The sequence below is a fragment of the Giraffa tippelskirchi genome, chromosome X (assembly GCF_054371585.1).
Source record: "Giraffa tippelskirchi isolate mGirTip1 chromosome X, T2T-mGirTip1v1.2.pri, whole genome shotgun sequence".
Lineage (NCBI taxonomy): Eukaryota > Metazoa > Chordata > Mammalia > Artiodactyla > Giraffidae > Giraffa > Giraffa tippelskirchi.
Window position 1 is genome coordinate 116967409 of NC_137289.1, and position 24714 is coordinate 116992122.

General features: G+C 38.1%; 1 protein-coding gene across 1 annotated transcript; it reads left to right on the forward strand.

Annotated features, from left to right (window-relative positions):
- Positions 1–10661: 10661 nt before the first annotated feature.
- Positions 10662–20274, forward strand: LOC145535739 (glycerol kinase-like). The gene is made up of 7 exons (XM_081564088.1): positions 10662–10765; positions 11559–11643; positions 12511–12631; positions 12740–12883; positions 15130–15210; positions 18177–18263; positions 20090–20274. The coding sequence occupies exons 1-7, from the start codon at positions 10662–10664 to the stop codon at positions 20098–20100; spliced, it is 633 nt and encodes a 210-aa protein (XP_081420214.1). The 3' UTR covers positions 20101–20274.
- The last annotated feature ends 4440 nt before the right edge of the window (positions 20275–24714 follow it).

The following is a 24714-nucleotide window of genomic DNA, read 5'->3' on the forward strand; positions in this document are numbered from 1 at the left end:
TTGAACTTTGATTCTTTGCTTAGCTCAGAAGTCTATCCTGGGCATTCTGTTTTGTGTACATTCTTTTCTAAAACTGAATAATACCTTCTTTAGTTTATCTCTTTCTTATATGATCAGAGGCATTTAAAGAAGTCAATCAATTTATTTTTTACCTCTTTCTAGATATCTCTTTAGCCAGATTTATGAGTTTACTAGGTCCACTTGCTATTTTCCAAAATACTCCAGGTGATAGTTTTGCTAATAATTTTGCAGTAAATAACTGAAGTCTAGTTCTCCATGTATTTGTTGACTTTCTTTGAGTTGTTTCAAATTTTGACAGAATTATGTCATGGTCCACTGAGGGACACTTAATATGGATTTTTTTAGTTGTTTAAGCTCCTTTATCACTTTCTCAATAGAAAGGATTTTAGTTCTTAATTTGGAGAATGCAATGGCACCCCACTTCAGTACTCTTGCCTGGAAAATCCCATGGACAGAGGAGCCTGGTAGGCTGCAGTCCATGGGGTCTTGAAGAGTCAGACACGACTGAGCGACTTTACTTTCACTTTTCACTTTCATGCATTGGAGAAGGAAGTGGCAACCCACTCCAGTGTTCTTGCCTGGAGAATCCCAGGGATGAGGGAGCCTGGTCGGCTGCCATCTATGGGGTCGCACAGAGTCGGACTTAGGGACCTAGCCGCAGGAGCAGCAGCCTTAAGAGAAACTATTCCCAAGTAAAGGTGAATTGATGGAAGTGCTGTGCTTAGTCCCTCACTCGTGTCCAACTCTTTGTGATCCTATGGACTGTACCCTGCCAGGCCCCTCTGTCCATGGGGACTCTCCAGGCAAGAATACTGGAGTGGGTTGCCATGCTCTCCTCCAGGGGATCTTCTCAACCCAGGATTGAACCCAGGTCTCCCACACTCCAGGCAGCTTCTTTACCATCTGAGCCCCGAGAGGAGCCCAAACTGATGGATCAGTTCAGTTCAGTTCAGTTGCTCAGTCGTGTGTGACTTTTTGCGACCCCATGGACTGCAGCACACCAGGACTTCCTGTCTGTCACCTACTTCGGGAGCTTGCTCAAAATCATATCCATTGAGTCGGTGATGCCATCCAACCATCATCCTCTGTCGTCCCCTTCTCCTCCTGCCTTCAATCTTTCCCAGCATCAGGGTCTTTTCAAATGAGTCAGTTCTTCGCATCAGATGGCCAAAGTATTGGAGTTTCAGCTTCAACATCAGTCCTTCCAATGAACATTCAGGACTGATTTCCTTTAGGATGGACTTGTTGGATCTCCCTGCAGTCCAAGGGACTCTCAAGAGTCTTCTCCAACACCACAGTTCAAAAGCATCGATTCTTCGGCGCTCAACTTTCTTCACAGTCCAACACTCACATCCAAACATGACTACTGGAAAGACCATAGCCCTGACAGTTTGTCCCAATTAATAAAAATAAGAGTGTGCATGTCATAAGTGTTAAAAATTTTATGGACTTTTTTCCGTTTAAAGCAGCAGTCCCCAACCTTTTTGGTACCAGGGACCGATTTAATGGAATACAGTTTTTTCCACAGACTGGGAGTCAGGGGAATGGTTTTGGGATGATTCAAGTGCATTACATTTATTGTCCACTTTATTTTTAATCTAATGCCACCACTGATCTAAGAGGAGGTACTTGTCTGAGGCCCAGAAGTTGAGAACCAGTGATTTAAAGGACTCTGCCTTTACATAATTTAGTTTCATCAGAACAAGATATATATTCTTCATGAAAATTGGGTCTGATTTATGTCAGAAAGGAGAGGATGCTGAACTAGTTTGTGGGACTTAGATTCCTGTCCTGATTGGTTGGATCTCCTTGCAGCCCAACCTAAGGGAAATCAGTCCTGAATATTCATTGGAAGGACTGATGCTGAAGCTGAAGCTGAAATCCTTTGGCCACCTGATACGAAAAACTGACTCATTTGAAAAGACCCTGATGCTGGGAAACATTGAAGGTGGGAGGAAGAGGGGATGACAGAGGATGAGATGGTTGGATGAGATCACCGACTCAATGGACATGAGTTTGAGTAAACTCTGTGAGTTGGTGATGGACAGGGAGGCCTGGCCTGCTGCAGTCCATGGGGTTGCAAAGAGTCCAACGTCACTGAGAGACTCAACTGAACTGTACAGGCCCATTGGAGATGCTGTACATTTCTCAGTTTATTTATCTACTGCATGAAAGGCTTGAAGTGAATTGGTTAAGTATATTCTCTGTGGGCCCTAAACCTCTCTACTTGGTAGAAAGGATTAGAAATCTGAGCCACTAGAAGAATGCTGAACCATACATTGTGGGTGTACAAGCAGAGGTGTCTCCTGAGAGAGTGTACTGATCAATATGTACAAGTAATTAAAATCCCTTTTAAAGCAGTATTTACAAACATAACTTAATAAGTTCATTTTTTTCAGTGTCATTCCCACATTTCATAAAATTTCATAAAATCTTATGATTTTTAGAGTTGTTAGGTTGAATTATACAACTAATAGCTTGTGAGTTTATTAACTTATAAGAACCATAACCTAAAACCCAATATATTATTCTGGGCTATGGTGACCCAGTCAAGGTCTTTTAACTTCCTAGACCTACATGAAAGACTGGACAGCCTTCCTAGTTAGAACGTCCACACTTTATTGTTTTGTTGCTATCCTCAAACTGCAACATTTGGTATAAACTGGGTGAAAGATGGTAATTATCTTAAGGCTGGGCTGTGAATTGTCTAGGCCTTTCGGTCTTGAAAAAAAAATTATACCATACAGTGGAATATTATTCATCCTCTAAAAAGGATGAAATCCTGCCATTTGTGAAAACGTGGATGAACTTGTAGGGTAATGTATTAACTGAAGTAATGCAGTCTCAGAGGCACAAATACTACATTCCACTTACATGAGCTATCTAACATTGTCAAACTCATAGAAATAGAGAATAGAATGATGGTTTCTAGGGACTCAGGGAAGGGGGAAATGGGGTGTTCAACAAATATGAATTTTCAGTTATGCAAGATGAATAAGTTCTAGAGATCTGCTGTGCGACATAACACCTGCAGTTAACAGTACTACATTGTGTACTTAGAAGTATGTTGTCAGTAGATCCCATGTTAAGTTTCCTTATCACAAAACAAAATGAAACAAGACAGAAAAAACCCAGAGGTACAAGGAAACTTTGGGAGATGATGGACATGTCTATCACCTTAATTGTGGTGATGATTTCACAGGTGGTGTACGCATATGTTCAAACTCATCAAATTTTTATGCATTAAATATATATAAACTAATATACTGAATATGCATTTTATTGCATACAACATTAGGTTTGTGTGACAATGTATGCATTAAATATGTACAACTATATATAAGTATATGTTAATATAAATTATTTACATTAAATTTGTATAATTATACCTCAGCATAGCAGTCTTAAAAACAACAACAAAGAATGGTTGGTATTCACATAAGAGCAATAGCATGAAGCTTTTAACACCTTTCCAGCTGAAGGGCAAGAGTTGGAAAAGGTGTTACCAAAATTTGTGAGAACTAGCACTTTGGAAGTGGGCCTGCCCAATGGCAGAGCTAGTTATCCAGGGATTCAGAAATTGCCCAAGATGTGGCTCTGGAACATGTAAGGAATGGAGGGGATATCCACCAACCCTTTTCCTCCTAACTTATGTCTAGTTAATGTTCCTCTTTGGCTGAATGAGAAATGAAGCTAAGAGAGCCTTGGGAGATGGAGTTTGAATGGTATGAAAGTGAAAGTGAAGTCGCTCAGTTGTGTCCGACTCTTTGCGACCCCTTGGAATGTAGCCTACCAGCCTCCTCTGTCCATGGGATTCTCCAGGCAAGAGTACTGGTTTGGCCAAAGAGTTTGTTTGGGTTGTTCTGTAAGATGTTATGGAAAAAACCTGGGTGAACTTTTTGGCCAACCCAATACAACTTTCCAAGGCACAGAATGGCTAGAGAAGAGTAGAAAATGAAGCAGAGTGTGTGACTAGAAGAGTGACTAGCTTAGCCTGTGTGTTTGTCTTGCCGTCATATGATCATGAACACCTTGATTCTGGCACTTATCTGTGCCAAATAACCGCTTAAGAGACCATAAATAAGTAACCCTTTGTGTTTCCCTGCATTATGCAAAAGGGATTTTTCAGGATACTTTTGTTCTTGTTTTTTATTTTGTGTTTCCTTCTTGAAGTCCCATATTCTTACTGAATTGGCTATCTACCCTCTAAGTCAACTGTGTTGGTGGTTTTATTTTTTTTTTTTTTTTATTTTTTTTTGATTTTATTTTATTTATTTATTTATTTTTTTTATAAATTTATTTATTTTACTTGGGGGCTAATTACTTTACAATATTGTAATAGTTTTTGCCATACATTGACAAGAATCAGCCATGGGTTTACATGTGTTCCCCTTCCCGAACCCCCCACCCACCTCCCTCCCCCTCCCATCCCTCTGGATCATCCCACTGCCCCGGCCCCGAGCCCTTGTCACATGCATCGAACATGGAATGGTGCTCTGTTTCACATATGACACATGTCTCAATGCCATTCTCCCAGAACGGCCCACCCTCACCTTCTCCCTCAGAGTCCATAAAATTGTTCCATGCATCTGTGTCTCTCATTCTGTCCCGCATATAGGGTTATCGTTACCATCTTTCAGATTCCATATATATGCATTAGTATACTGTATTGTTGTTTTTCTTTCTGGCTTACTTCACTCTGTATAATGGGCTCCAGTTTCATCCATCTCAGTAGAACCGGTTCAAATGTATTTTTTTTAATGGCTGAGTAATATTCCATTGTGTATATGTACCACAGCTTCCTTATCCATTCATCTGCTGATGGACATCTAGGTTGCTTCCATGTCCTGGCTATTGTAAACAGTGCTGCGATGAACATTGGGGTACACGCGTCTCTTTCAATTCTGGTTTCCTCGGTGTATATGCCCAGCAGTGGGATTGCTGGGTCATATGGCAGTTCTATTCCCAGTTTTTTAAGGAATCTCCACACTCTTCTCCATAGTGGCTGTACTAGTTTGCATTCCCACCAACAGTGTAAGAGGGTTCCCTTTTCTCCACACCCTCTCCAGCATTTATTGCTTGTAGACTTTTGGATAGCAGCCATTCTGACTGGTGTGAAATGATACCTCATTGTGGTTTTGATTTGCATTTCTCTAATAATGAGTGATGTTGAGCATCTTTTCATGTGTTTGTTAGCCATCTGTATGTCTTCTTTGGAGAAATGTCTGTTTAGTTCTTTGGCCCATTTTTTGATTGGGTCATTTATTTTTCGGGAATTCAGCTGCAGAAGTTGCTTGTATATTTTTGAGATTAATTGTTTGTCTGTTGCTTCATTTGCTATTATTTTCTCCCATTCTGAAGGCTGTCTTTTCACCTTGTTTATAGTTTCCTTTGTTGTGCAAAAGCTTTTAATTTTAATTAGGTCCCATTTGTTTATTTTTGCTTTTATTTCCAATATTCTGGGAGGTGGGTCATGGAGGATCCTGCTGTGATTTATGTCGGAGAGTGTTTTGCCTATGTTTTCCTCTAGGAGTTTTATTGTTTCTGGTCTTACGTTTAGATCTTTAATCCATTTTGAGTTTATTTTTGTGTACGGTGTTAGGAAGTGTTCTAGTTTCATTCTTTTACAAGTGGTTGACCAGTTTTCCCAGCACCACTTGTTAAAGAGATTGTCTTTTCTCCATTGTATATTCTGGCCTCCTTTGTCGAAGATAAGGTGTCCATATGTGCGTGGGTTTATCTCTGGGCTTTCTATTTTGTTCCATTGATCTATATTTCTATCTTTGTGCCAGTACCATACTGTCTTGATGACTGGTGGTTTTATTTTAAAGAGTTATTGAGTCAAGAAAATTTTCAGATTAAATCTGACAAGTGGTGTTATGATAAGACAATCTTGAGTGTACTTCTCAGTCCTTTCTGAATCCTTCTGATTCTGTACATGTTTGTACTTTGTAAGTTAATCCTCATGTGGAAATAAGCCTGAGGCCTTGCCTTACTGACTCCTGTTGGTCAATAAGATAAATTTGCTAATTCATCAGGGTTCGCTACATGATCAGATTTGATTTTATTCTTATGTACCTTAATTTTGAGGTGTTATTTATGACTTATCTGTCATCATCCATCAAGAGGTTTACTGAAAAGAAATATAAATCCTATCTACTAAGGCAGAAAAAGGGGTTAGATTTGATGTTCCTTATGCTGTGCCAATTCTCTTTACATGAGAAACTAGATATAAAGCAAAAACTTGAGTCATAATTGAGTTCATAGTGTGATCAAAATAGCACGGACCTGACATCTGTATTCATAGGTCAGATTCAACATTTGGTGTGATCATGACAGAGATAATTTACTTTTCCATATCTCAGATGCCATATCAATAAAATATGAGAACTGAAGTGCTTTTTATTTAATATTGCATTCAGCTCCTAATATTCTTAATCAGGAAGTAAACTGAGGGTTACTGAAGGCTTTTGCTTCCGGTCATTGCCCTATAATATGAACAGTGAAAAACCAAAGAAGGTGGCACTGCATTATAAAATGATTTTTACTTTCACATAAATATCTGTTTTCTCATTCTGTTGAAACATTGTTCTCTTACCTGATTTGAAAAAAAAAAAAAGAAAACAAAAAACATACTGAGCAATAGAAAACATTGAACTTGTGATGTTTCCTTTTCCTGGACTGAGAAGTAGTTTCTTAAAACTTGTTTGTGCTCCCAGGTCAGCAGAACCAGCCAATTTACTACCTCTTTCAGCTAAGCATCAACACTTCATTTCAGTGACTGTGATGATCATAATATCTTAAGTTTGACTGTTGCCCTTTTCGTAAATTATGGTGTAAATATCCACCAAGAGTTAAAACATGATGAAAAGAAACTCTTTGTGCCACTTGACATCAAAAGATCTTGAAAGAAGATGAAGTTGTGCAGTGAGGGGAAACTGGCAATAAGAAAGGGAAAAGAATGGAGAATGAGACATGAGGGACCCTAAAGAAAGCAGTTGGAATCCTCCTTTTTCAACTAACCTGGTATGAAAGAAAAAAAATCCTTAGCTCATTATATTTTCTTCCATTTTCTTGTTTTTCCCATTTTCCTGATCACTTGAAACTGTTTCAGTTCAGTTCAGTCCCTCAGTCATGTCCGACTCTTTGCGACCCCATGAACCGCAGCACGCCAGGCCTCCCTGTCCATCACCTACTCCCGGAGTTCACCCAAACCCATGTCCATCGAGTCGGTGATGCCATCAAACCATCTCATCCTCTGTCGTCCCCTTCTTCTCCTGCCCTCAATCTTTCCCAGCATCAGTATCTTTTAGAGTGAGTCAGCTCTTTGCATCAGGTGGCCAAAGTATTGGAGTTTCAGCTTCAACATCAGTCCTTCCAATAGTCAGCCAGGACTGATCTCCTTTAGGATGGACTGGTTGCATCTCCTTGCTGTCCAAGGGACTCTCAAGAGTCTGCTCCAACACCACAGTTCAAAAACATCAAATCTTTCGCGCTCAGCTTTGTTTATAGTCCAACTCTCACATCCATACATGACCACTGGAAAAACCATAGCCTTGACTAGATGGACCTTTGTTGGCAAGGTAATGTCTCTGCTTTTTAATATGCTGTCTAGGTTGGTCATAACTTTCTTTCCAAGGAGTAAGCGTCTTTTAATTTCATGGGTGTAAGATTCTATTAAAAACTAAAATATTTCTTTTAGTAAATATTGGTCATCAAAAGTATCTTATTTGGTCATTAGGTGATTTTTGCATTTCTAAAACGAACATAACTCACAACCAGACATAGACATTTGAAACTGACTCTAATACACTGTCAGATAATTTAGTCTGGAAGGTGATTTTAAATTCACTTTTGCTTTCTTTGGCTCCTCATTTCCATTAAGAAACTTCCAAAGGGCTTCAGGGCATGTGTCCCTAGAATCTATTCATTCTTTCAAAAAATTTCAATTTATTTATTTATATTCTTGCAGAGCTTATTAAGAACCAAGCTCTCCCATGGGGTTGGAGAGTAGCACATTATTTATAATGAAAGGGCTAGGACTGGTAGCCATTTCTTATCACATGAAGTTGATAATTCTCAATCCCCAAGGGCTTTTCTTTTCTCAATCACTCCTTGGAGGAATGAATGAGAGATTAAGCAATATTGGAGGATCTTAGAGTCTACCTTGCCAAGGAAGCAGTAGAACAACACGAGGAATGCGAAAGGGGAGAAAAGAAGAATGAAGCAATCTTAATTTTACCCTTTCTTTATAAACTGAAGAATTTGTTTTGTATTCTAAGGCAGATAGTCAACTGCAACTCTAACTTCCTGGAAGGCAAGGGGTCCTTTATATCAGTTTTTATAGATAGATTTATCTATCTATATAGATTTCTCCATCACTTTATGGCAAATAGATGGGGAAACAATGGAAACAGTGAGAGACTTTATTTTTTGGGGCTCCAAAATCACTGCAGATGGTGACTGTAGCCATGAAATTAAAAGACACTTGCTCCTTGGAAGAAAAGCTATGGCCAATCTAGAGGGCATATTAAACAGCAGAGACATTACTTTGTGTGCACACACAGACACACAAACACACACACAGACACACACACAGACACATGCACACAGACAGACACACACACAGACACACACACAGACAGACACACACAGACAGACACACACACAGACACACACACAGACACACGCACACAGACACAAACACAGACACACACACAGACAGACACACACACAGACAGACACACACACACAGACACACACACACACAGACAGACACACACACACAGACACACAGAAACACACACAGACACACACACAGACACATGCACACAGACAGACACACACAGACACACACAGACAGACACACACACAGACACACACACAGACACATGCACACACACAGACACATGCACAAAGACAGACACATGCACACAGACAGACACACACACAGACACACACACAGACACACACACAGACACATGCACACAGACAGACACACACACAGACACACACACAGACAGATACACACACACAGACAGACAGACACACACAGACACACACACAGACACACACACACAGACACACACACACCCAGATACACACAAACAGACAGACACACACAGACACTCGCACACAGACAGAAACACACACAGACACACACACAGACAAACGCACAGACACACACACAGAAACACACACACAGACACACGCACAGACACACCCACACAGACACATGCACAGAGACAGACACACACACACAGACACACACACAGACACACCCACACAGCCACATGCACACAGACAGACACACACACAGACACACACACAGACAGACACACACTCACAGAGAGACACACACAGACACACACACAGACAGACACACACACAGACAGACACACAGACACACACACGCAGACACACACACAGACACACACACAGACACACGCACACAGACAGACACACACAGACACACACCCAGACACATGCACACAGACACAAACAGACACACACACACAGACACACACACAGACACACACACACAGACACACGCACACAGACACACACACAGACACGCACACAGACACAAACACAGACACACACACACAGACAGACACACATACAGACACAGACACACAGACAGACACACACACAGACACACACACAGACACACACACACAGACACACACACAGAAACACACACAGACACACACACAGAAACACACACAGACACACACACAGACAGACACGCACACACAGACACACAGACACACACACAGACACACACACAGACACACACACAGACACACACAGAGACACACAGACAGACACACACACAGACACACACACAGACAGACACACACACTGACAGACACACACACCCAGACACACACACAGACACACGCACACAGACACACGCACACAGACAGACACACACACAGACACACGCACACAGACAGACACACACACACAGACAGACATACACACAGGGACACATTTCTGATTCCGAATGCAATGAAGGCCACTTCTTCATCTGCTAGTCAGCAACCTTAAAAATAGTGGAAATGGGGACTTCCCTGATGGTCCAGTGGTTTAGAATCCGCCTGCCAATGCACCGGACACAGGATCAATCCTTGGTCCAGGAACTAAGATCCCACATGCCATGGGGCATCTAAGCCCATACCCCACTCCTACTGAGGCCACATGCCCCAGAGTTGGTGCTCCACAACAAGAGAAGCCACTGGCGATGAGAAACCTGTGCCCCATGTCTAGAGAGCAGCTGCCACTCGTTGCAACTAGAGAAAGCCTGTGCACAGCAATAAAGACCCAGCACATCCGAAAATAAATTAAATATTTTTTTAAAAATAGTGGAAATGAGCTACAATACCTTAACAAAACTAATCCAGTTCCTGTCATTCTTGGACTGGGTTATATTTTAGTGGTAGGTATTCAATGTGGAGAAATTTGCTTTTCTTGCTGCTTGTATTCTGCTACAATTAGCAACATTTTGCTGTACTGCATATTAGGAAATCAAAAGTCCCGTCCTAATTTTTTAAACACGTGTGCTTGTTGATGGAAAGAAGTAGTATATACTAGAATGATTTTTTGTGTTTTTTTTTTGTTGTTGTCGTTTGTTTTTAATGTTAGAAAAACTTGCTAAAGAAGTAGGTACTTCTTATGGCTGCTATTTCGTCCCAGCATTTTCGGGGCTGTATGCACCTTATTGGGAGCCCAGTGCAAGAGGGTAAGAATTGAAAATAAGGTATGCTTTTGTCAGTCTTGATTTATTTACTATATTAGCTAAGAACTTATTGGTTAATAGTTTTATATTTTCAAATGATTTTGAAATATGGAGGAAATCTTTTATACTTGGGAAGTATAATTTTAGAACCTTTAAACTCTAAGAAGTTGGGACTTCCCTGGCTGTCCAGTGGTTAGGACTCCACGCTTCCACTGCAGGAGGCATGGATTCAATCCCTGGTTGAGGAACTAAGATACTACACTGCATGCCCCGTGGCATGACATAAAGAAGAACTCCAGGGACTTCCCTGGTGGTTCAGTGGCTGGGACTCTGCCCTCCCTCCCAGTTCAGGGCACCTAGGTTCTAGATCCCACCTGCCACAACTAAGACCTGGTTCAGCCAAATCAATAAATAAATATTAGAAAAAAAAACCCATGAAGTTATGTCATCTGAAAATAAGCCCCGGCCATATTCCTATTCATGTTAGTATTATTATCATTTATCTTCAAGATACCTGCAAGTTATGTATCAAAAGGCCATCATCTAAATGAATATTGATTTGGTTTTATATTATTGTCATCTATTCAGATAGATCATGAACTTTTTCATATGTGGATGCAACATTGTAGACTATAAGGATTTTGCCAGCTACTTAATGTTTGTGCCCAGTTTCGGCTCCCCCCCTGACCCCGTACACGTCTATGTACCAAATTCAACCTTTCCATATTTAGCACATTCCCGATTGATGACTCATTTATTCTGCTCTAATCTTAAAAATCTTTGTGTGTATTTTTAGGATCATCTGTGGGCTCACTCAGTTCACCAATAAATGCCATATTGCTTTTGCTGCATTAGAAGCTGTTTGTTTCCAAACTCGAGAGGTAATCAACATGGGCCTTTTTCCTGTACTTAATCCACCTTTATTATTCCTAAACCAATTTTATATATATGTATATGCTAGAATTTTATGAGAATTTAATAAGCTTGTTCTTGTTGTTCAGTCACTAAGTTGTGTCCGACTCTTTGTGACCCCCATGGACTGCAGCACGCCAGGCTTCCCTGTCCTTCACCATCTCCAGAGTTTGCTCAAACTCATGTCCATTGAGTCAGTGATGCTATCCAACCATCTCATCCTCTGCTGCCCACTTCTGTTCTTGCCCTCAATCTTCCCAGCATAATCAGAAATTAAGCCTGGGGACTTCCCTAGCGGTCCAGTGATTAAGACTTCATGCTTCCACTGCAGGGGGCACGGGTTCCATCCCAGGTCAGGGAGCTAAGATCCCATGGGCTGCACAGTAAGCCCCCCCCCCCAATTTTTTTTTTAAATTAAGCCTGCCTAAACTGTGATGTAATAAATGCAAGTTTGTTTTCTTTTCCCAGCTGTCATTACTTTCTAAGTTCCTGTTAGCTGCTGGGCACTGGGCATTTTACAGTTGAGGGGATGCTGAGCGACACATATTAGGCAAAGGATTTGAGTAGTAGCACAAACATAGATACCACGGCAGGAAATCAGGGTGCAAAATAGAGTTGTCTGGCTTGCTTGAATATAGAGGTGAGTACAGAGGAGTGGTAAGAGAAAAGGTTGGTGGTAACCAGATCAAGGAGGACCTAGAAGAAATCTCAATTTTCCTTCTGTAGGCTTTGGGGAGCTTTTGCGTATTTTTAAGTAGAAGATGGCTATTTTCTGAGATATTACTGTGTGGTACTTTGATGATGTTCATTGCACTGGGTTTTTTTTTTTTTTTCAGATTTTGGACGCCATGAACCGCGACTGTGGAATTCCACTCAGCCATTTGCAGGTAGACGGTGGAATGACCAACAACAAAATCCTTATGCAGTTACAAGCAGACATTCTGTATATTCCAGTAGGTCAGTAACCCTCATTCCTTCAAACCCCAATAGTCATGTTTTTTTGGAAGAACTGATTTTTCAGGCATATGTAACTGCTAAGATAGTGATGTTGTTCGCTCCCCTCAGTGAAGCCGTCCATGCCTGAAACAACTGCCCTGGGAGCCGCCATGGCTGCAGGAGCTGCAGAAGGGGTTGGAGTCTGGAGTCTGGAGCCTGAGGACTTGTCGGCTGTCACAATGGAGCGATTTGAACCTCAGATCAACGCTGAGGGTACTTTTATTTGTTTTTATTGTAGAGTTGATTTCTAATACAATGTTGTGTTAGTTCCAGCAGTACAGCAAAGTGATTCAATTATATATACTATGTTTTTCAGATTCTTTTCCCTTATAGGTCATTACATAATATTGAGTATAGTTCCCTGTGCTCCACAGTTACCTGTTTCAGTGAGGGTACTTGTAAAAACTGAAGATTGGTGTACTGTGAAAAGGGAGAGAGAGTTTGGTGGTTTAGTCACAAATCAAGAAATGAAATAAGATTGCAAATGCAAAGGTAATTTCATATTCAGCTGCTGAACATATTTGGCTTCATATTTGAATGAATGTGAATAAGAGAAATAGTTCCCTATTAAAAAAAAAAAAACAAACTTCTATAATCACTTTTTTACCATTCACTTCTACTGTTTATAGTCTCTTCATGTACAAGGATAACAGTGCCACAGTATCAGTTTTATTAATAGCCTGTTAGTGTAACCTTTTCTGACAGTGACAAGGGAGATATATAGACCACCGACACATCATGTCTGCATTGGGTCATCTTTAGTGCCAATGCCCAGTTTTAGGACAGGATTAACTGGGCTAAGGACCATTCTGGTAACTTTTAACTAAGCACAGCAGGGCTAGCCTGACAAAAGCAGCAACAATTTACATCAATGAGCATTAAATATTTGACTCACTGTTGCAACAAACAAAACTAAGCCACAAGACCGACCAATAGACTGTAGCCCGCCAGGCTCCTCTGTCCATGAACTCTCCAGGCAAGAATACTGGAGTGGGTTGTCAGTTCCTCCTCCAGGGGATCTTCCCAACCCAGGGATCAAATCCATGTCTCTTGCATCTCCTGCATTGGCAGGTGGATTCTTTACCACTGCACCACCTGGGAAGCTCTAATACCTGTAATTAAGTTTGTGTACAAAAGTCAGGTTTTATATATTCAATTTTGTTTTAAACCTTTTTAAAAAGCTGTCTATAAAATGGTATCATAGTGAATTTTGTGGTGGTTCAGATGGTAAAAAATCTGCCTGCAATGCGGGACACCTGGGTTTGATCCTTGGGTTGGGAAGATCCCCTGGAGAAGGGAACAGCTACCCACTCCAGTATTCCAGCCTGGAGAATTCCATGGACAGAGGAGCCTGGCGGGCTACAGTGCATGGGGTCACAAAGAGTTGGACACGACTGAGCGACTTTCACTTTCCAAGGTCCTCTGCCTTCCCCCAAAGAGAAGGCAGATCAAATAGGATTCTCCTTTCTAATTCATCACCACCTGCTTGTGAATGACCTGGTCTTAGCAGGTAGCCTGTCTCTGCATCTCCCTTCAGTTTGCAGACCAGGCTGAATTTCCCTCCAACTTCCACACAAGCTTCTCTCTGCCGTCACTGGCAGTCTTTGGCAGCCATACTGGGATCGGAGTCCTGGTAAAGCTCCATGTCAGTTAAATACAGTGTAACAAACATCAGTTTAATAAGTGAAACAATTTGTCAAGAATGATGAGTGAATATTAGTACTTAGAACATCTTAGTAAACTGTCTTTCTTTTTTAAAAAACTTTTTATTTTTTATTGGAGTATAGTAACTAACGGACTTCCCTGGTGGCTCAGAGGTTAAAGCGTCTGCCTCCAATGCAGGAGACCTGGGTTCGATCCCTGGGTCGGGCAGTTCCACTGGAGAAGGAAATGGCAACCCACTCCAGTATTCTTGCCTGGAGAATCCCATGGACGGAGGAGCCTGGTAGGCTACAGTCCACGGGGTCGCAAAGAGTCGGACACGACTGAGCGACTTCCCAGTAGCATAGTAACTAACAGTTGTTATTGATAGTTTCAGGTGTACAGCAAAGCGACTCAGCCATACGTGTGAAAGTGAAAGTCGCTCAGTTGTGTCCGACTCTTTGTGACCACATGGACTATACAGTCCATGGAATTCTCCAGGCCAGAATACTGGAGTGGGTAGCTGTCCCTTCTCCAGGGGATCTTCCCAACCCAGGGATTGAACCCAGATCTCCCACACTGCAGGCGGATTCTTTACTGTCTGAGCCACCAGGGAAACCAAGAATACTGGAGTGGGTAGCCTATCCCTTCTTCAGTGGATCTTCCCAGTCCAGGAATCGAACTGGAGTCTCCTGGCAGATGATTCCATACGTATACATGTATCCATTCTCCCCCAGACTCCCCTCCCGTCCAGTCTGCCACCTAACATTCAGTAAACTGCCTTTCTTATGTATGGTTTTCCTACTTTCTATTTCTAGAAAGTGAAATTCGTTATTCTACATGGAAGAAAGCTGTGATGAAATCAATGGGTTGGGTTACAACTCAGTCTTCAGAAAGTGGTAAAAATGTTTTTTTTGTTATTGCCACTTTGTCCTAGTATGTTAAATAGCTTCTTTAAGTATCTGTTTATACTTAGCAAGGCTGCTCTGAAGAATAGCATTATCATATGCTCATAGTTTCTAACATTTTGAAAATACTTAAAGTTCTAAACATAAAATGTAAATTATCAGATTGATATATGTGCTTATCTCTATCCTGCCATACCTTTCCTTATTAGTTTATTCCTGGTACTTTGATTGATAACTTAGTTTTCTTAAAAGTAAAAGTATTTCTAGTTTCTTCCTAATGAAAAAAAAATCAACTAAACTTTTTTTTTTCTCTTCGTAACTGACTTTGCCTTTTTGGGAGGCTGTCTTCATGACCTGAACCGACCAAAAGCTATATTGATTTCATAATACATTTCACGATTTCCTAGACTGCTCCCAAGCCCTTAGTGAGTGTATGTTGTGAGAATTCATTGAAATAAGAGGAAGAAAAGTACCAAGCATAGTAAATTAGAAATGTCATAATTGGGAAATGCTCTTGGCAGAAATTAGAGGACTTTTGTTTTTAATCACTTAGATGGGAAGGTATCTACCATAAATAAACTATTTAGTTGTAAACAGCTCTGAGCTGCCTTTAATATTGAAACAGCCTTTAACATACCTTTAATAGGGCATGATATTGTAATCCGTTGCTAAATACAAGATTTGGAATTTAATGAATGAAACAATGGCCAATAATATTTTGAAGCATATAGTTTAAGAGAGAGGAGTTTATAAATGAAATATAGCCTGCCTTCCAACCCCAAAGTGAGTATAGAACCACTTTTTAAAAAAATTATTTATTTATTGGCTGCACCAGTGCTTAGTTGCAGCATGTGGGGTCTAGTTCCCTGTCTAGGGGTCAAACCTGGGCTCCCTTCATTAGGAGCCCAGAGTCTTAGCCACTGGATCACCAGGGAAGTCCCAAGAACCACTTTTAATGTATCTAGCTTTTCAGAGAAGCTTCTGGGATCATCCTGTTTCTACTTGAAGCTTTTGTTTATTATCCTAAATAAGCTTTAGGCTTAATATCCATTGTCTTGACATCTTTTGTTCTGAGACCCACCTTTCTTTCTAAGATGGTGACAAAGCCTTTCTTGCTAAGATTGTCTGCAGTTTTGAGACCTTTTGCAGTTAAACTTCTCAATCATAGGTATTTTTTGTAGCACAGTGGTAGTTGCTTTGAAGGACGCAACAGCCGTGCACTCTGATTTATTTTCTGGTTGCCCTCAGTTAAAAGCTGATGAAAATGAGTTCCGTGATTTCTTTGACTAGTTGTATTTTTTTAAATGGCACAGAAACTTCCCTGGCAGTCCAGTGGTTGAGACTCCACACTTCCAATGCATGGGGCACAGGTTCATCCCTGGTCAGTGAACAAGATCCCGCATGCTCCCAAAAAATAAATAAATAAAATGTATTTTATTTATTTTATGGCCAAAAAAATATTATATGGCCAAATAAATAAATAAAACGGCACAATTCAACCTGTTCCCCTCCCTCGCTGTATCTGCCTCCATGTTGATACCATACATACTTCTTCCTTACTTGCAGTTGAGGATATGATTTTAATCGCCAAGTTCCCACAAAGCCAATTATCATTTTCTCTCTGTTTGCTTACCTTACTGTCAGTGAACTTAAAATGCCAAGAAAAAGTGGATAAAGACAATTACATGATTCTTTTGTTTCTGCCATCAGAATTGATGATAAAATAATTTGATTTTTTGAGAGCTTTCGATTTTTCAAACTTGATTTTTGTTTCAGTTAGGCTGCAGTGTATTTAAGGCAAAGTGTAAAAAACAATTTGTAGTAGATTTATGAAAAGCACTCATGTACAACATTTTGAGAGTCTCAAAAACTGTATAATAATCCAGATAACAATATTCAATTAGTGAAATGCCGATTGTTCTTCATGCAATGTAAGCTATGTAATAATAGTACAGATAGAATCTTGTTTTGATGATCTCATAAGGCTATTCAAATTGCTGCCTGGCCTCTTATCCTCTTTAAATAGTTTTAATTTATGGGAAGAATATTATGTTAGCTTAATTTCCAAAGCATATTGCCAATTTTGAAGCATTCATATTTATTTTCTTGTTGGTAACTATATTTGAATGGAATGTAAAGAATTTTTAACATACAATTTAATATGTTTTAAATGTTGTAGAAATGATTGGGGATTTAATATTTTTTGGAGAGAGCTTATGATAAGTAATGACTTCATGACTTTGTACTCCAAACCCACCAAAATAACATTTTCTTCAAAAATTGTTAAATGTTCAAGATACATAATGTTTAAATTCAAGAAAAGCCTATGTCTGTATCTATCTAGCTATTCTTTAAAGGAAATGTTTTCAATCAGGTTAGAAAATATCAAAACAATTGTGTTCTCAGACAATATTTTAAAATGTAGATTAATACAGTTTAGTTTTTAAATTATAGTAACATTAATTTTCAGGTTCATTTTGTTATACCAACTGTGTGTAAAAAAGAAAATGAAACCAATAGGGTTTGAAATTCATTTTCAAACTCATGAATTGGACTAATATAACTCTTCTCTGATAGCCAAAGGATCTATAATTTTAATCTGGATGGGGAATGGGATTGCTCACTTAGTATCTTTTGGGGAAGAACCAAGAAAGCTAAAATCAGCAGCCTCCCAAAAAGAAAGTTCTCCTTCAGCTTTCTTTGGCTTTGCCAGTGGAAGGTTTATGTTGGTCTATATGCTCTATGTTCTTGCTATTTGTGGCATGCTATCTGTATCGTTTGTTAACTGTCATAAGCCCTCAGTTTGGATTCTGGTTTTGATTTAAAGTAATAACTCTTTGATACTATTTTTATAACTTTTTTTTTGCTATCATGTGATTCTTAACACAAATATTGTAATTATGTGTCTCTCTTTTGGTTTGCTTGACTGGAATTCCCTCCTACTCGGATGACAACAGGTGACCCTAGTATCTTCTGTAGTCTACCCTTGGGCTTTTTTATAGTGAGTAGCGTGGTAATGTTAATCGGAGCAAGGTACCTCTCAGGTCAGTTCCTCTTTAAATTAGACAATTATATGAGTTAGCGTTAATGTATTTGTGTATAAATCAACAGAAAGTTTTCAGTATTTTTCCTTCTTCCTGTTCTTAGGAACCTGGAAAATCTATTAAAGGTCTAGTTAATATACCATTTAATTCAGAATTAAGGACTGTGACTCTGCTTTTATTCTCTTTGATTTTTAGTAGATGATTTTCTTTGAGGGGCTACATTCTGCTGGCAAGTGCAGCAGTAAGCACAAGTACTACTGTTCATGCTTAAATGAAAGGATGTTCAGAGTGTTAGATGAAATGTATAGTATTTGAAATCAATTGAATTTGCTTTCAAATGTGCCTAAGTTGTTTTTCATGCTTATGAAAATCTTCTACACAAGTCTTAATATTTCAATCCTGGTAAGACTTTCGGCCAGAGTATGTTAGCAGAGTTTCTGTAAAACTCTAAACCTGGGGAAAATGTATTGTCACTTTTATTTTAGTTAAGAGAATACATTGGTGAACTGAAATTTTTTTTTAATTATTGCTGAAATAAATTGGGGGTGAAATTCAAACTGAATTATTACTTTTGCATGTTCTGAATATTCTTATAAAAGTAAAATTGCTCAGTACATTATAAAACTCACTGTGTAACCAGCATTAATTTAAATATAATAATCATTTTTGGAAGTTGTTCCTGATAATAGCTCAGTTTTTCTTCAAATTAATGGCCTAAATGGAAATGACATACTTCATATGTTGCCAAGAAAGTGAAACATTTAAAAAATCTTCTTAATTAGGGAAAGAGTTGAATTATTTCTCTTAATTAATTACAAGATGACCTGGGTTTAAAATGTAAAAATTTTTTATTGATATGGGAGAACATCTGTTTTTAGAAGTCTGACAAGCATTAATCAGCTTGGCATCATCACTAAAGCACTATATATAAATATGGAATGAAAAGTTATTTACATTAGCAGAAAGGGAATAAAAATTATCTACATTAGCAGAACATTAAATTATCTTTTAAATTATGATAAAATTTCATGATTATGTGCATGAGAATTTAAAATTAGATTTACCTTTTTCTGTGTTCTTGTTTATAATAAATTTGTTCAAATCTTTTTCTTCCATAACAACCATGTTGGTATTAGTGCTTTACACCTTACAAAAGGCTTCTGTATACATAAATCTGTACAGAATTAGCAGATGCTTATTTTCTTTCTGCTTCTCAGGAATGTTTGGTGGAAGAGTCTGAGTATTCCCCAGAAGAACTATAATTTAAATTTTTTTAAATTCTGTTTTAGGAAAAGTTCTATTTTTTTTCTTTATCCTGAGGTTTTTTTTGTTTTGTTTTGCTTGTTTGTTTGTTTTTGGCTGCATTATGATGGTCTGGAAAAGGAAAGAAAATAGCATTGCAGCTGAATGTTTTCATCGATATTTTTTCCCCTTCTGTTTCCCTTTGATGCCAGTACAGAATGAAAAAGCTTGGTCTTTGAAAAAATAGGATATATAACATATCTCTAAGCTAAAGGATACAGTAAATGTCCAAATTCCCAGACTTCCAAAATAGATATGATTGCCATCTTTAGGATCTCTCTTGGTAACATATGCTGAGATTTGAGAAAAATTGGAATGACTTGTCTTGGTAAACAGTTAGCAATAGCGTTCATTTGCTAATTTTGAAATTGGCCCAGTTATATTTGTTGCATTTTACCTGTGAAGCAATATTTAGGAATCATATGGAATTTCTAGCTCAATAATGATCGAATCATCTTCATTGCTTTAACTCCTAAATTGCATGTTGATTATTATTGATATATATGATTTTTGTCCCATTTTAGGTATGCCGTAAATACTACCAACTCATGGATTCCAAAGATGCGAGCTCTTTACCTATGGAGAGAATCCAGTGATTCTGTCTCTTAATGTGATGACACTATTCATAGACTGATTTTATTTATAAGCCACTTGCTGCATGATCCTCCAAGTAGACCTGTGGCTTGAAATAAAGAAAATGCAGCAGAAAGAATGCTATAGAAACATTTGGTGTGTTTTTTAACAGCACTAGTTAAGATTGGACCAGCCACCTTTGGGGCTGACCCCCTCCTTTGCAATCATTTCCTGCCTCATTCCCTGTAAGATCTAGGAAGAATTCAGATCCTATCCATTGGAATCTTTCATCACGTATATTCAAATTCTGATGGGCCAGGATTTGATTCCTGCACTACACACGCTTCATTAAGGGGCTATTACTAACTGGCTAAAAATCTGTGATTTTTTGTTTGCTTCCTTTTAACAGACTCCCCTACCCAAAGTCCTCTTCTCTGCTTATTAGGGAGACCACAACATCTTCACTAAATGTTTAAATGGAAGCCTCTACTAAATTCTTAAAATAGAAATTTCGTACCCTCATTCTTTAGGCATTTTTCTAAAAAGTATTTGCCAAAACTGAAAATTCTTCATGTATTTTACATGGTCTCACTAATTATACTGAATTGCTATCTGGATCTTATAGGGAAGGACACTTTCCTTTTTTTTTTTTTTTTTTTCGTTCCTTTTTATATTTTTTACATTGTGTATAACATATATGTCTCTATATTTTGTATAATGAGGGTAGCCCATTTATAAATTAAGAGTACATGTTCTCACTAATTACACTGAATTTCTGTCAGGATCTTATAGGGAAGAATACTTCCTTTTCTTTTCATCTCTCCTTTTTATATTTCTTACTTTGTATGTGTAACATACATGTGTTTATATTTTATATACTGAGGGTAGCCCATTTATAAATTAAGAACACATTATATTCAGTGGATTCTAATGGGGCTGGTCTTAAGTGGACCACTATGTGTATAAATATTTTGGGGAAAACAGCTGTATACATTTTTGGGCAACAATTATGCATATTATTTCCCAGGAAAAGCTTTCTTGAAGAGCCAACATTTAAAATTTAAGTATATGTTCTATGTGAATGAAAGAAAATGTACTTTATTGTGACTATAATTTCTTATACCATACTTTTATATGCTAAAAAAAAAACCCCTGTGGAATACTATAGCAAATATTGTTTTCAAATACAAGCACTTAGTCCATATAAAGTTTGCTTTTCCTTTGATATAAATTTAGACCTATTTGGGATCCTTTTGAGGGAATATCAAAAAAAGTTTATAAACTTAAGTAGAAAAAAAGAGCCAAGAATCTCTTTCCATCTAAGTATGTTATAAATTGCTGATGAGAAATTAAAATGTCTATTTGAGATGACAAGTAGTTATCTCTGCTTATGGACATATTATTAATACAACATAAAAATGGTTTAATTGATAGAAAAAGCTTCCAGTAAACCCAAGAATTTCCTTCTTGGGTTGCAGCCACAACCAAGAAATTCTCAAAAAATTTAATGTGAGGCATTATAGCAACTTACCTAATCTAGCTTCTCAATGTCAATTTTAAAAGAAGCTTAATTTTTTTACTACAAACAAGAAAGTACTGCCTCCTAATTATTTTCTTCAGTGATGAAAATGGAAAAATATTTGTATATTAATATAAAAGGTTTTGTTTTGTTTGGAATGAATGGTAGCTTGCATTTTCAGTTCTGATTATGCTGTTTGTAAATTATTGAATCTGCTGGGTTTTATTGGTGCAGCTGCCACTTTAGTGACATAAATGTTACAGAACGGTACTATGAAATTATTATTTTGTGGCAAGGACACTTTTAAACATCGTTTGTTTCTACAAAGGTAGTTTGAGTTAATGTAAATAACTGTGAAAATCATTGTTCCAATAATTTTAAGATTACATTAATTTTCTGTAAATGGTGATATTTATAAATGTTTGAAATGATACACGTTGATATTTAATGATAAATTTACTTAAAATAAATTGACCCTCATTCTTACTTGCATTTCTCATTTACAGACTAGAACTTAGATCAAAGTTAATTGAGAAAGATGATTCAGGAAACGTTCAGCTCAGCTGTTAGCCCTTGATCAGGCACACACTGAAGAATTAACCAACAGCTGAAGAAGTAGTTTCTGGGACGATGAGCACCTTACTTGTTCTGTTAAAAAAGACTACACTGTCCCATCTCAGCATCCAGAAAATGCCCCGGTGAGGTCAGCAGCTGTTCTCAATAGAGTCTTGCAGTCATGGCTAACCATGGCTTACTGGTTCCACTCTATGCTTCAGTTCCTCTCTACCTGGGTGAGTTGGTGGAGTCAAGTACGCCATTATTTTCTGAACTCAATCGCCAACACCTCAATCTTTTGTTCTCCAGGTAATCAGTAACATAAATAATGCATTTTTGCTTCTGTAATGATATCTTAGAATTGTTTAGTGTGTGTTTTTTTTTTAAATGCCTAAGTCTCAGTTCTTTGGCTTATAGGTATTTTGTATCCTGTGGGAATGAAGAATGATTGCAATTTAGGAGGAACCATGAAACAAAGATGTCATAGCACAGAAACTATAACAGCATTGGTAGTCAAGTAGGTAGTTTTTACCTCATAGTGTCTAATCATAAAGAGAAGTGCAAAAATTACTATTTTTATAGCTTTAATAAGGTATAATTGATATATAGAAAACTGTACATATTTAATGTATATACTTTGATGAGCTTGGACTTAATGCATACACCCATTATCCCATCACCAAAATCAAGGTTATAAACATACCAATCACCTCCAAAAATTTCCTTGTGTCCCTTTGCTTTCTGTGTTTGTATGTTTAAGAATGCTTAACATGAAATCTACCCTCTTAAATTTTTAAATGCACAATAACGTATTGTTAACTATGGCACTAAGTTGTACAGCAATCTCTAGGACTTAATCATCTTGTGTAACTAACTTCATACCCATTGAACCCCCTCACCCCACCCCCTGCTAACCACCAATCTCCTTTCTGTTTATATGTTTGACTTTTTAAGATTCCACACATAATGGAAGATTATGCAGTATTTCTTTTTGTGTCCAGTTTATTTCACTTAGCATAAGGTGTTATAGGTCCATTGATGTTGCAAACAGTAGAATTTCCTTCTTTTTAAGGCTGATCAAGATTCTATTGTATGTATATACCACATTTTCTTTATCCATTCATCTGTCAGTGGACATTTGGGTTGTATCTATATGTTGGCTGTTGTGAATAATGCTGCAGTGAACCTGGGAGTGTAGATATCCTGATTTCGATTCTTTGGGATATATACTCAAAAGTAGAATTGCTGCATCATATGGTAGTTCTATTTTTAATTTTTTGAGGAATCTTCATACTGTTTTCCATAGTGGCTGCACCATTTTACCTTCCCACCAACAGTGTAAAAGTGTTCCAAGAATTAGTTTTTAACTAGAACTTTGTAATAGCTTGTTTTAACTATACTTTTTAAATAAGGAAGTTTACTTGCTCTGTTCTTGCAACCTAACAATTCATCAGGTCACATAATAGGCATTACTGGAAAACTGAGTGAGTTTCAAAACCAACTTGATTGCTACTTGATCTATACTTTATAGATACATATCTTAGCTCCGGTCTTACGTTAAAGGATAAAATGTGTTAAGTATCACAGACAAAGAACTCTCACCAGAATTTCTAAAGATTTCCCTGTCATCAGTTTTAGTGAAAATGACCTATTAAGTTAAATTTGGGGACTGTAAAGATAAATATTCTGAGAAACAGAAGATAGGTTAAAAACAAGTTGCTCATGTTAATCGGCTACACCCCCAATATGAAATAGAAAGTTTTTTTTACAAAGTTTTTAAAAACTAGTTGCTCAATTAATTTTAATTAATTTTTGGCCATGCCACATTGCGGTGCAGGATGTTAGTTCCCTAAGCAGGGATTGAACTCTCGCCCGTTGCAGCAGAAGCTCAGAGTCTTAACCACTGTACCACCATGGAAGCCCCTTGCAAATCTAAATTTTTGAGCTTAAATTCTGAGGCCAGTGTACATGAATGTTCATGACAGCATTATTCGTAATAGCTCAAGAGAAAACAACCGTCTTATCAATTGATGAATGGTAAATGAAAGGTGAGATATCCATACAGTGGAATATTACTCACATGTAAACATGATAAGGTACCACACACATACTACAACATAAATGAATCTTGAAAACTAAACAGAGAAAAATCATACAAAAAGCCACATAGTGTATGATTCAGATTGCATGAAATGTCCAGAATAGACAAATTCACAGGGACAGAAGGTGGATTAGTGGCTGCCAGAGTCTAGGGGGGTGGGGTACAGGGAGGGGAAAAGGGACGTGACTGCTAATGGACAGGATTTCTTTTGGGGTGATGATTGCACAACTTTGTGAATATACTAAAAACTGAAGCATACACTTTAAAGGAGTGCATTTATGGTATATGAATTATACCTCAATGAAAGTATAGTTTTCATTTATGTAAAATAAATATATTTGTCCAGTCCCTGACAGCATGTGAGCTTATAGTCCCTGAAATGAGTCCTCTGAAGGAAATAA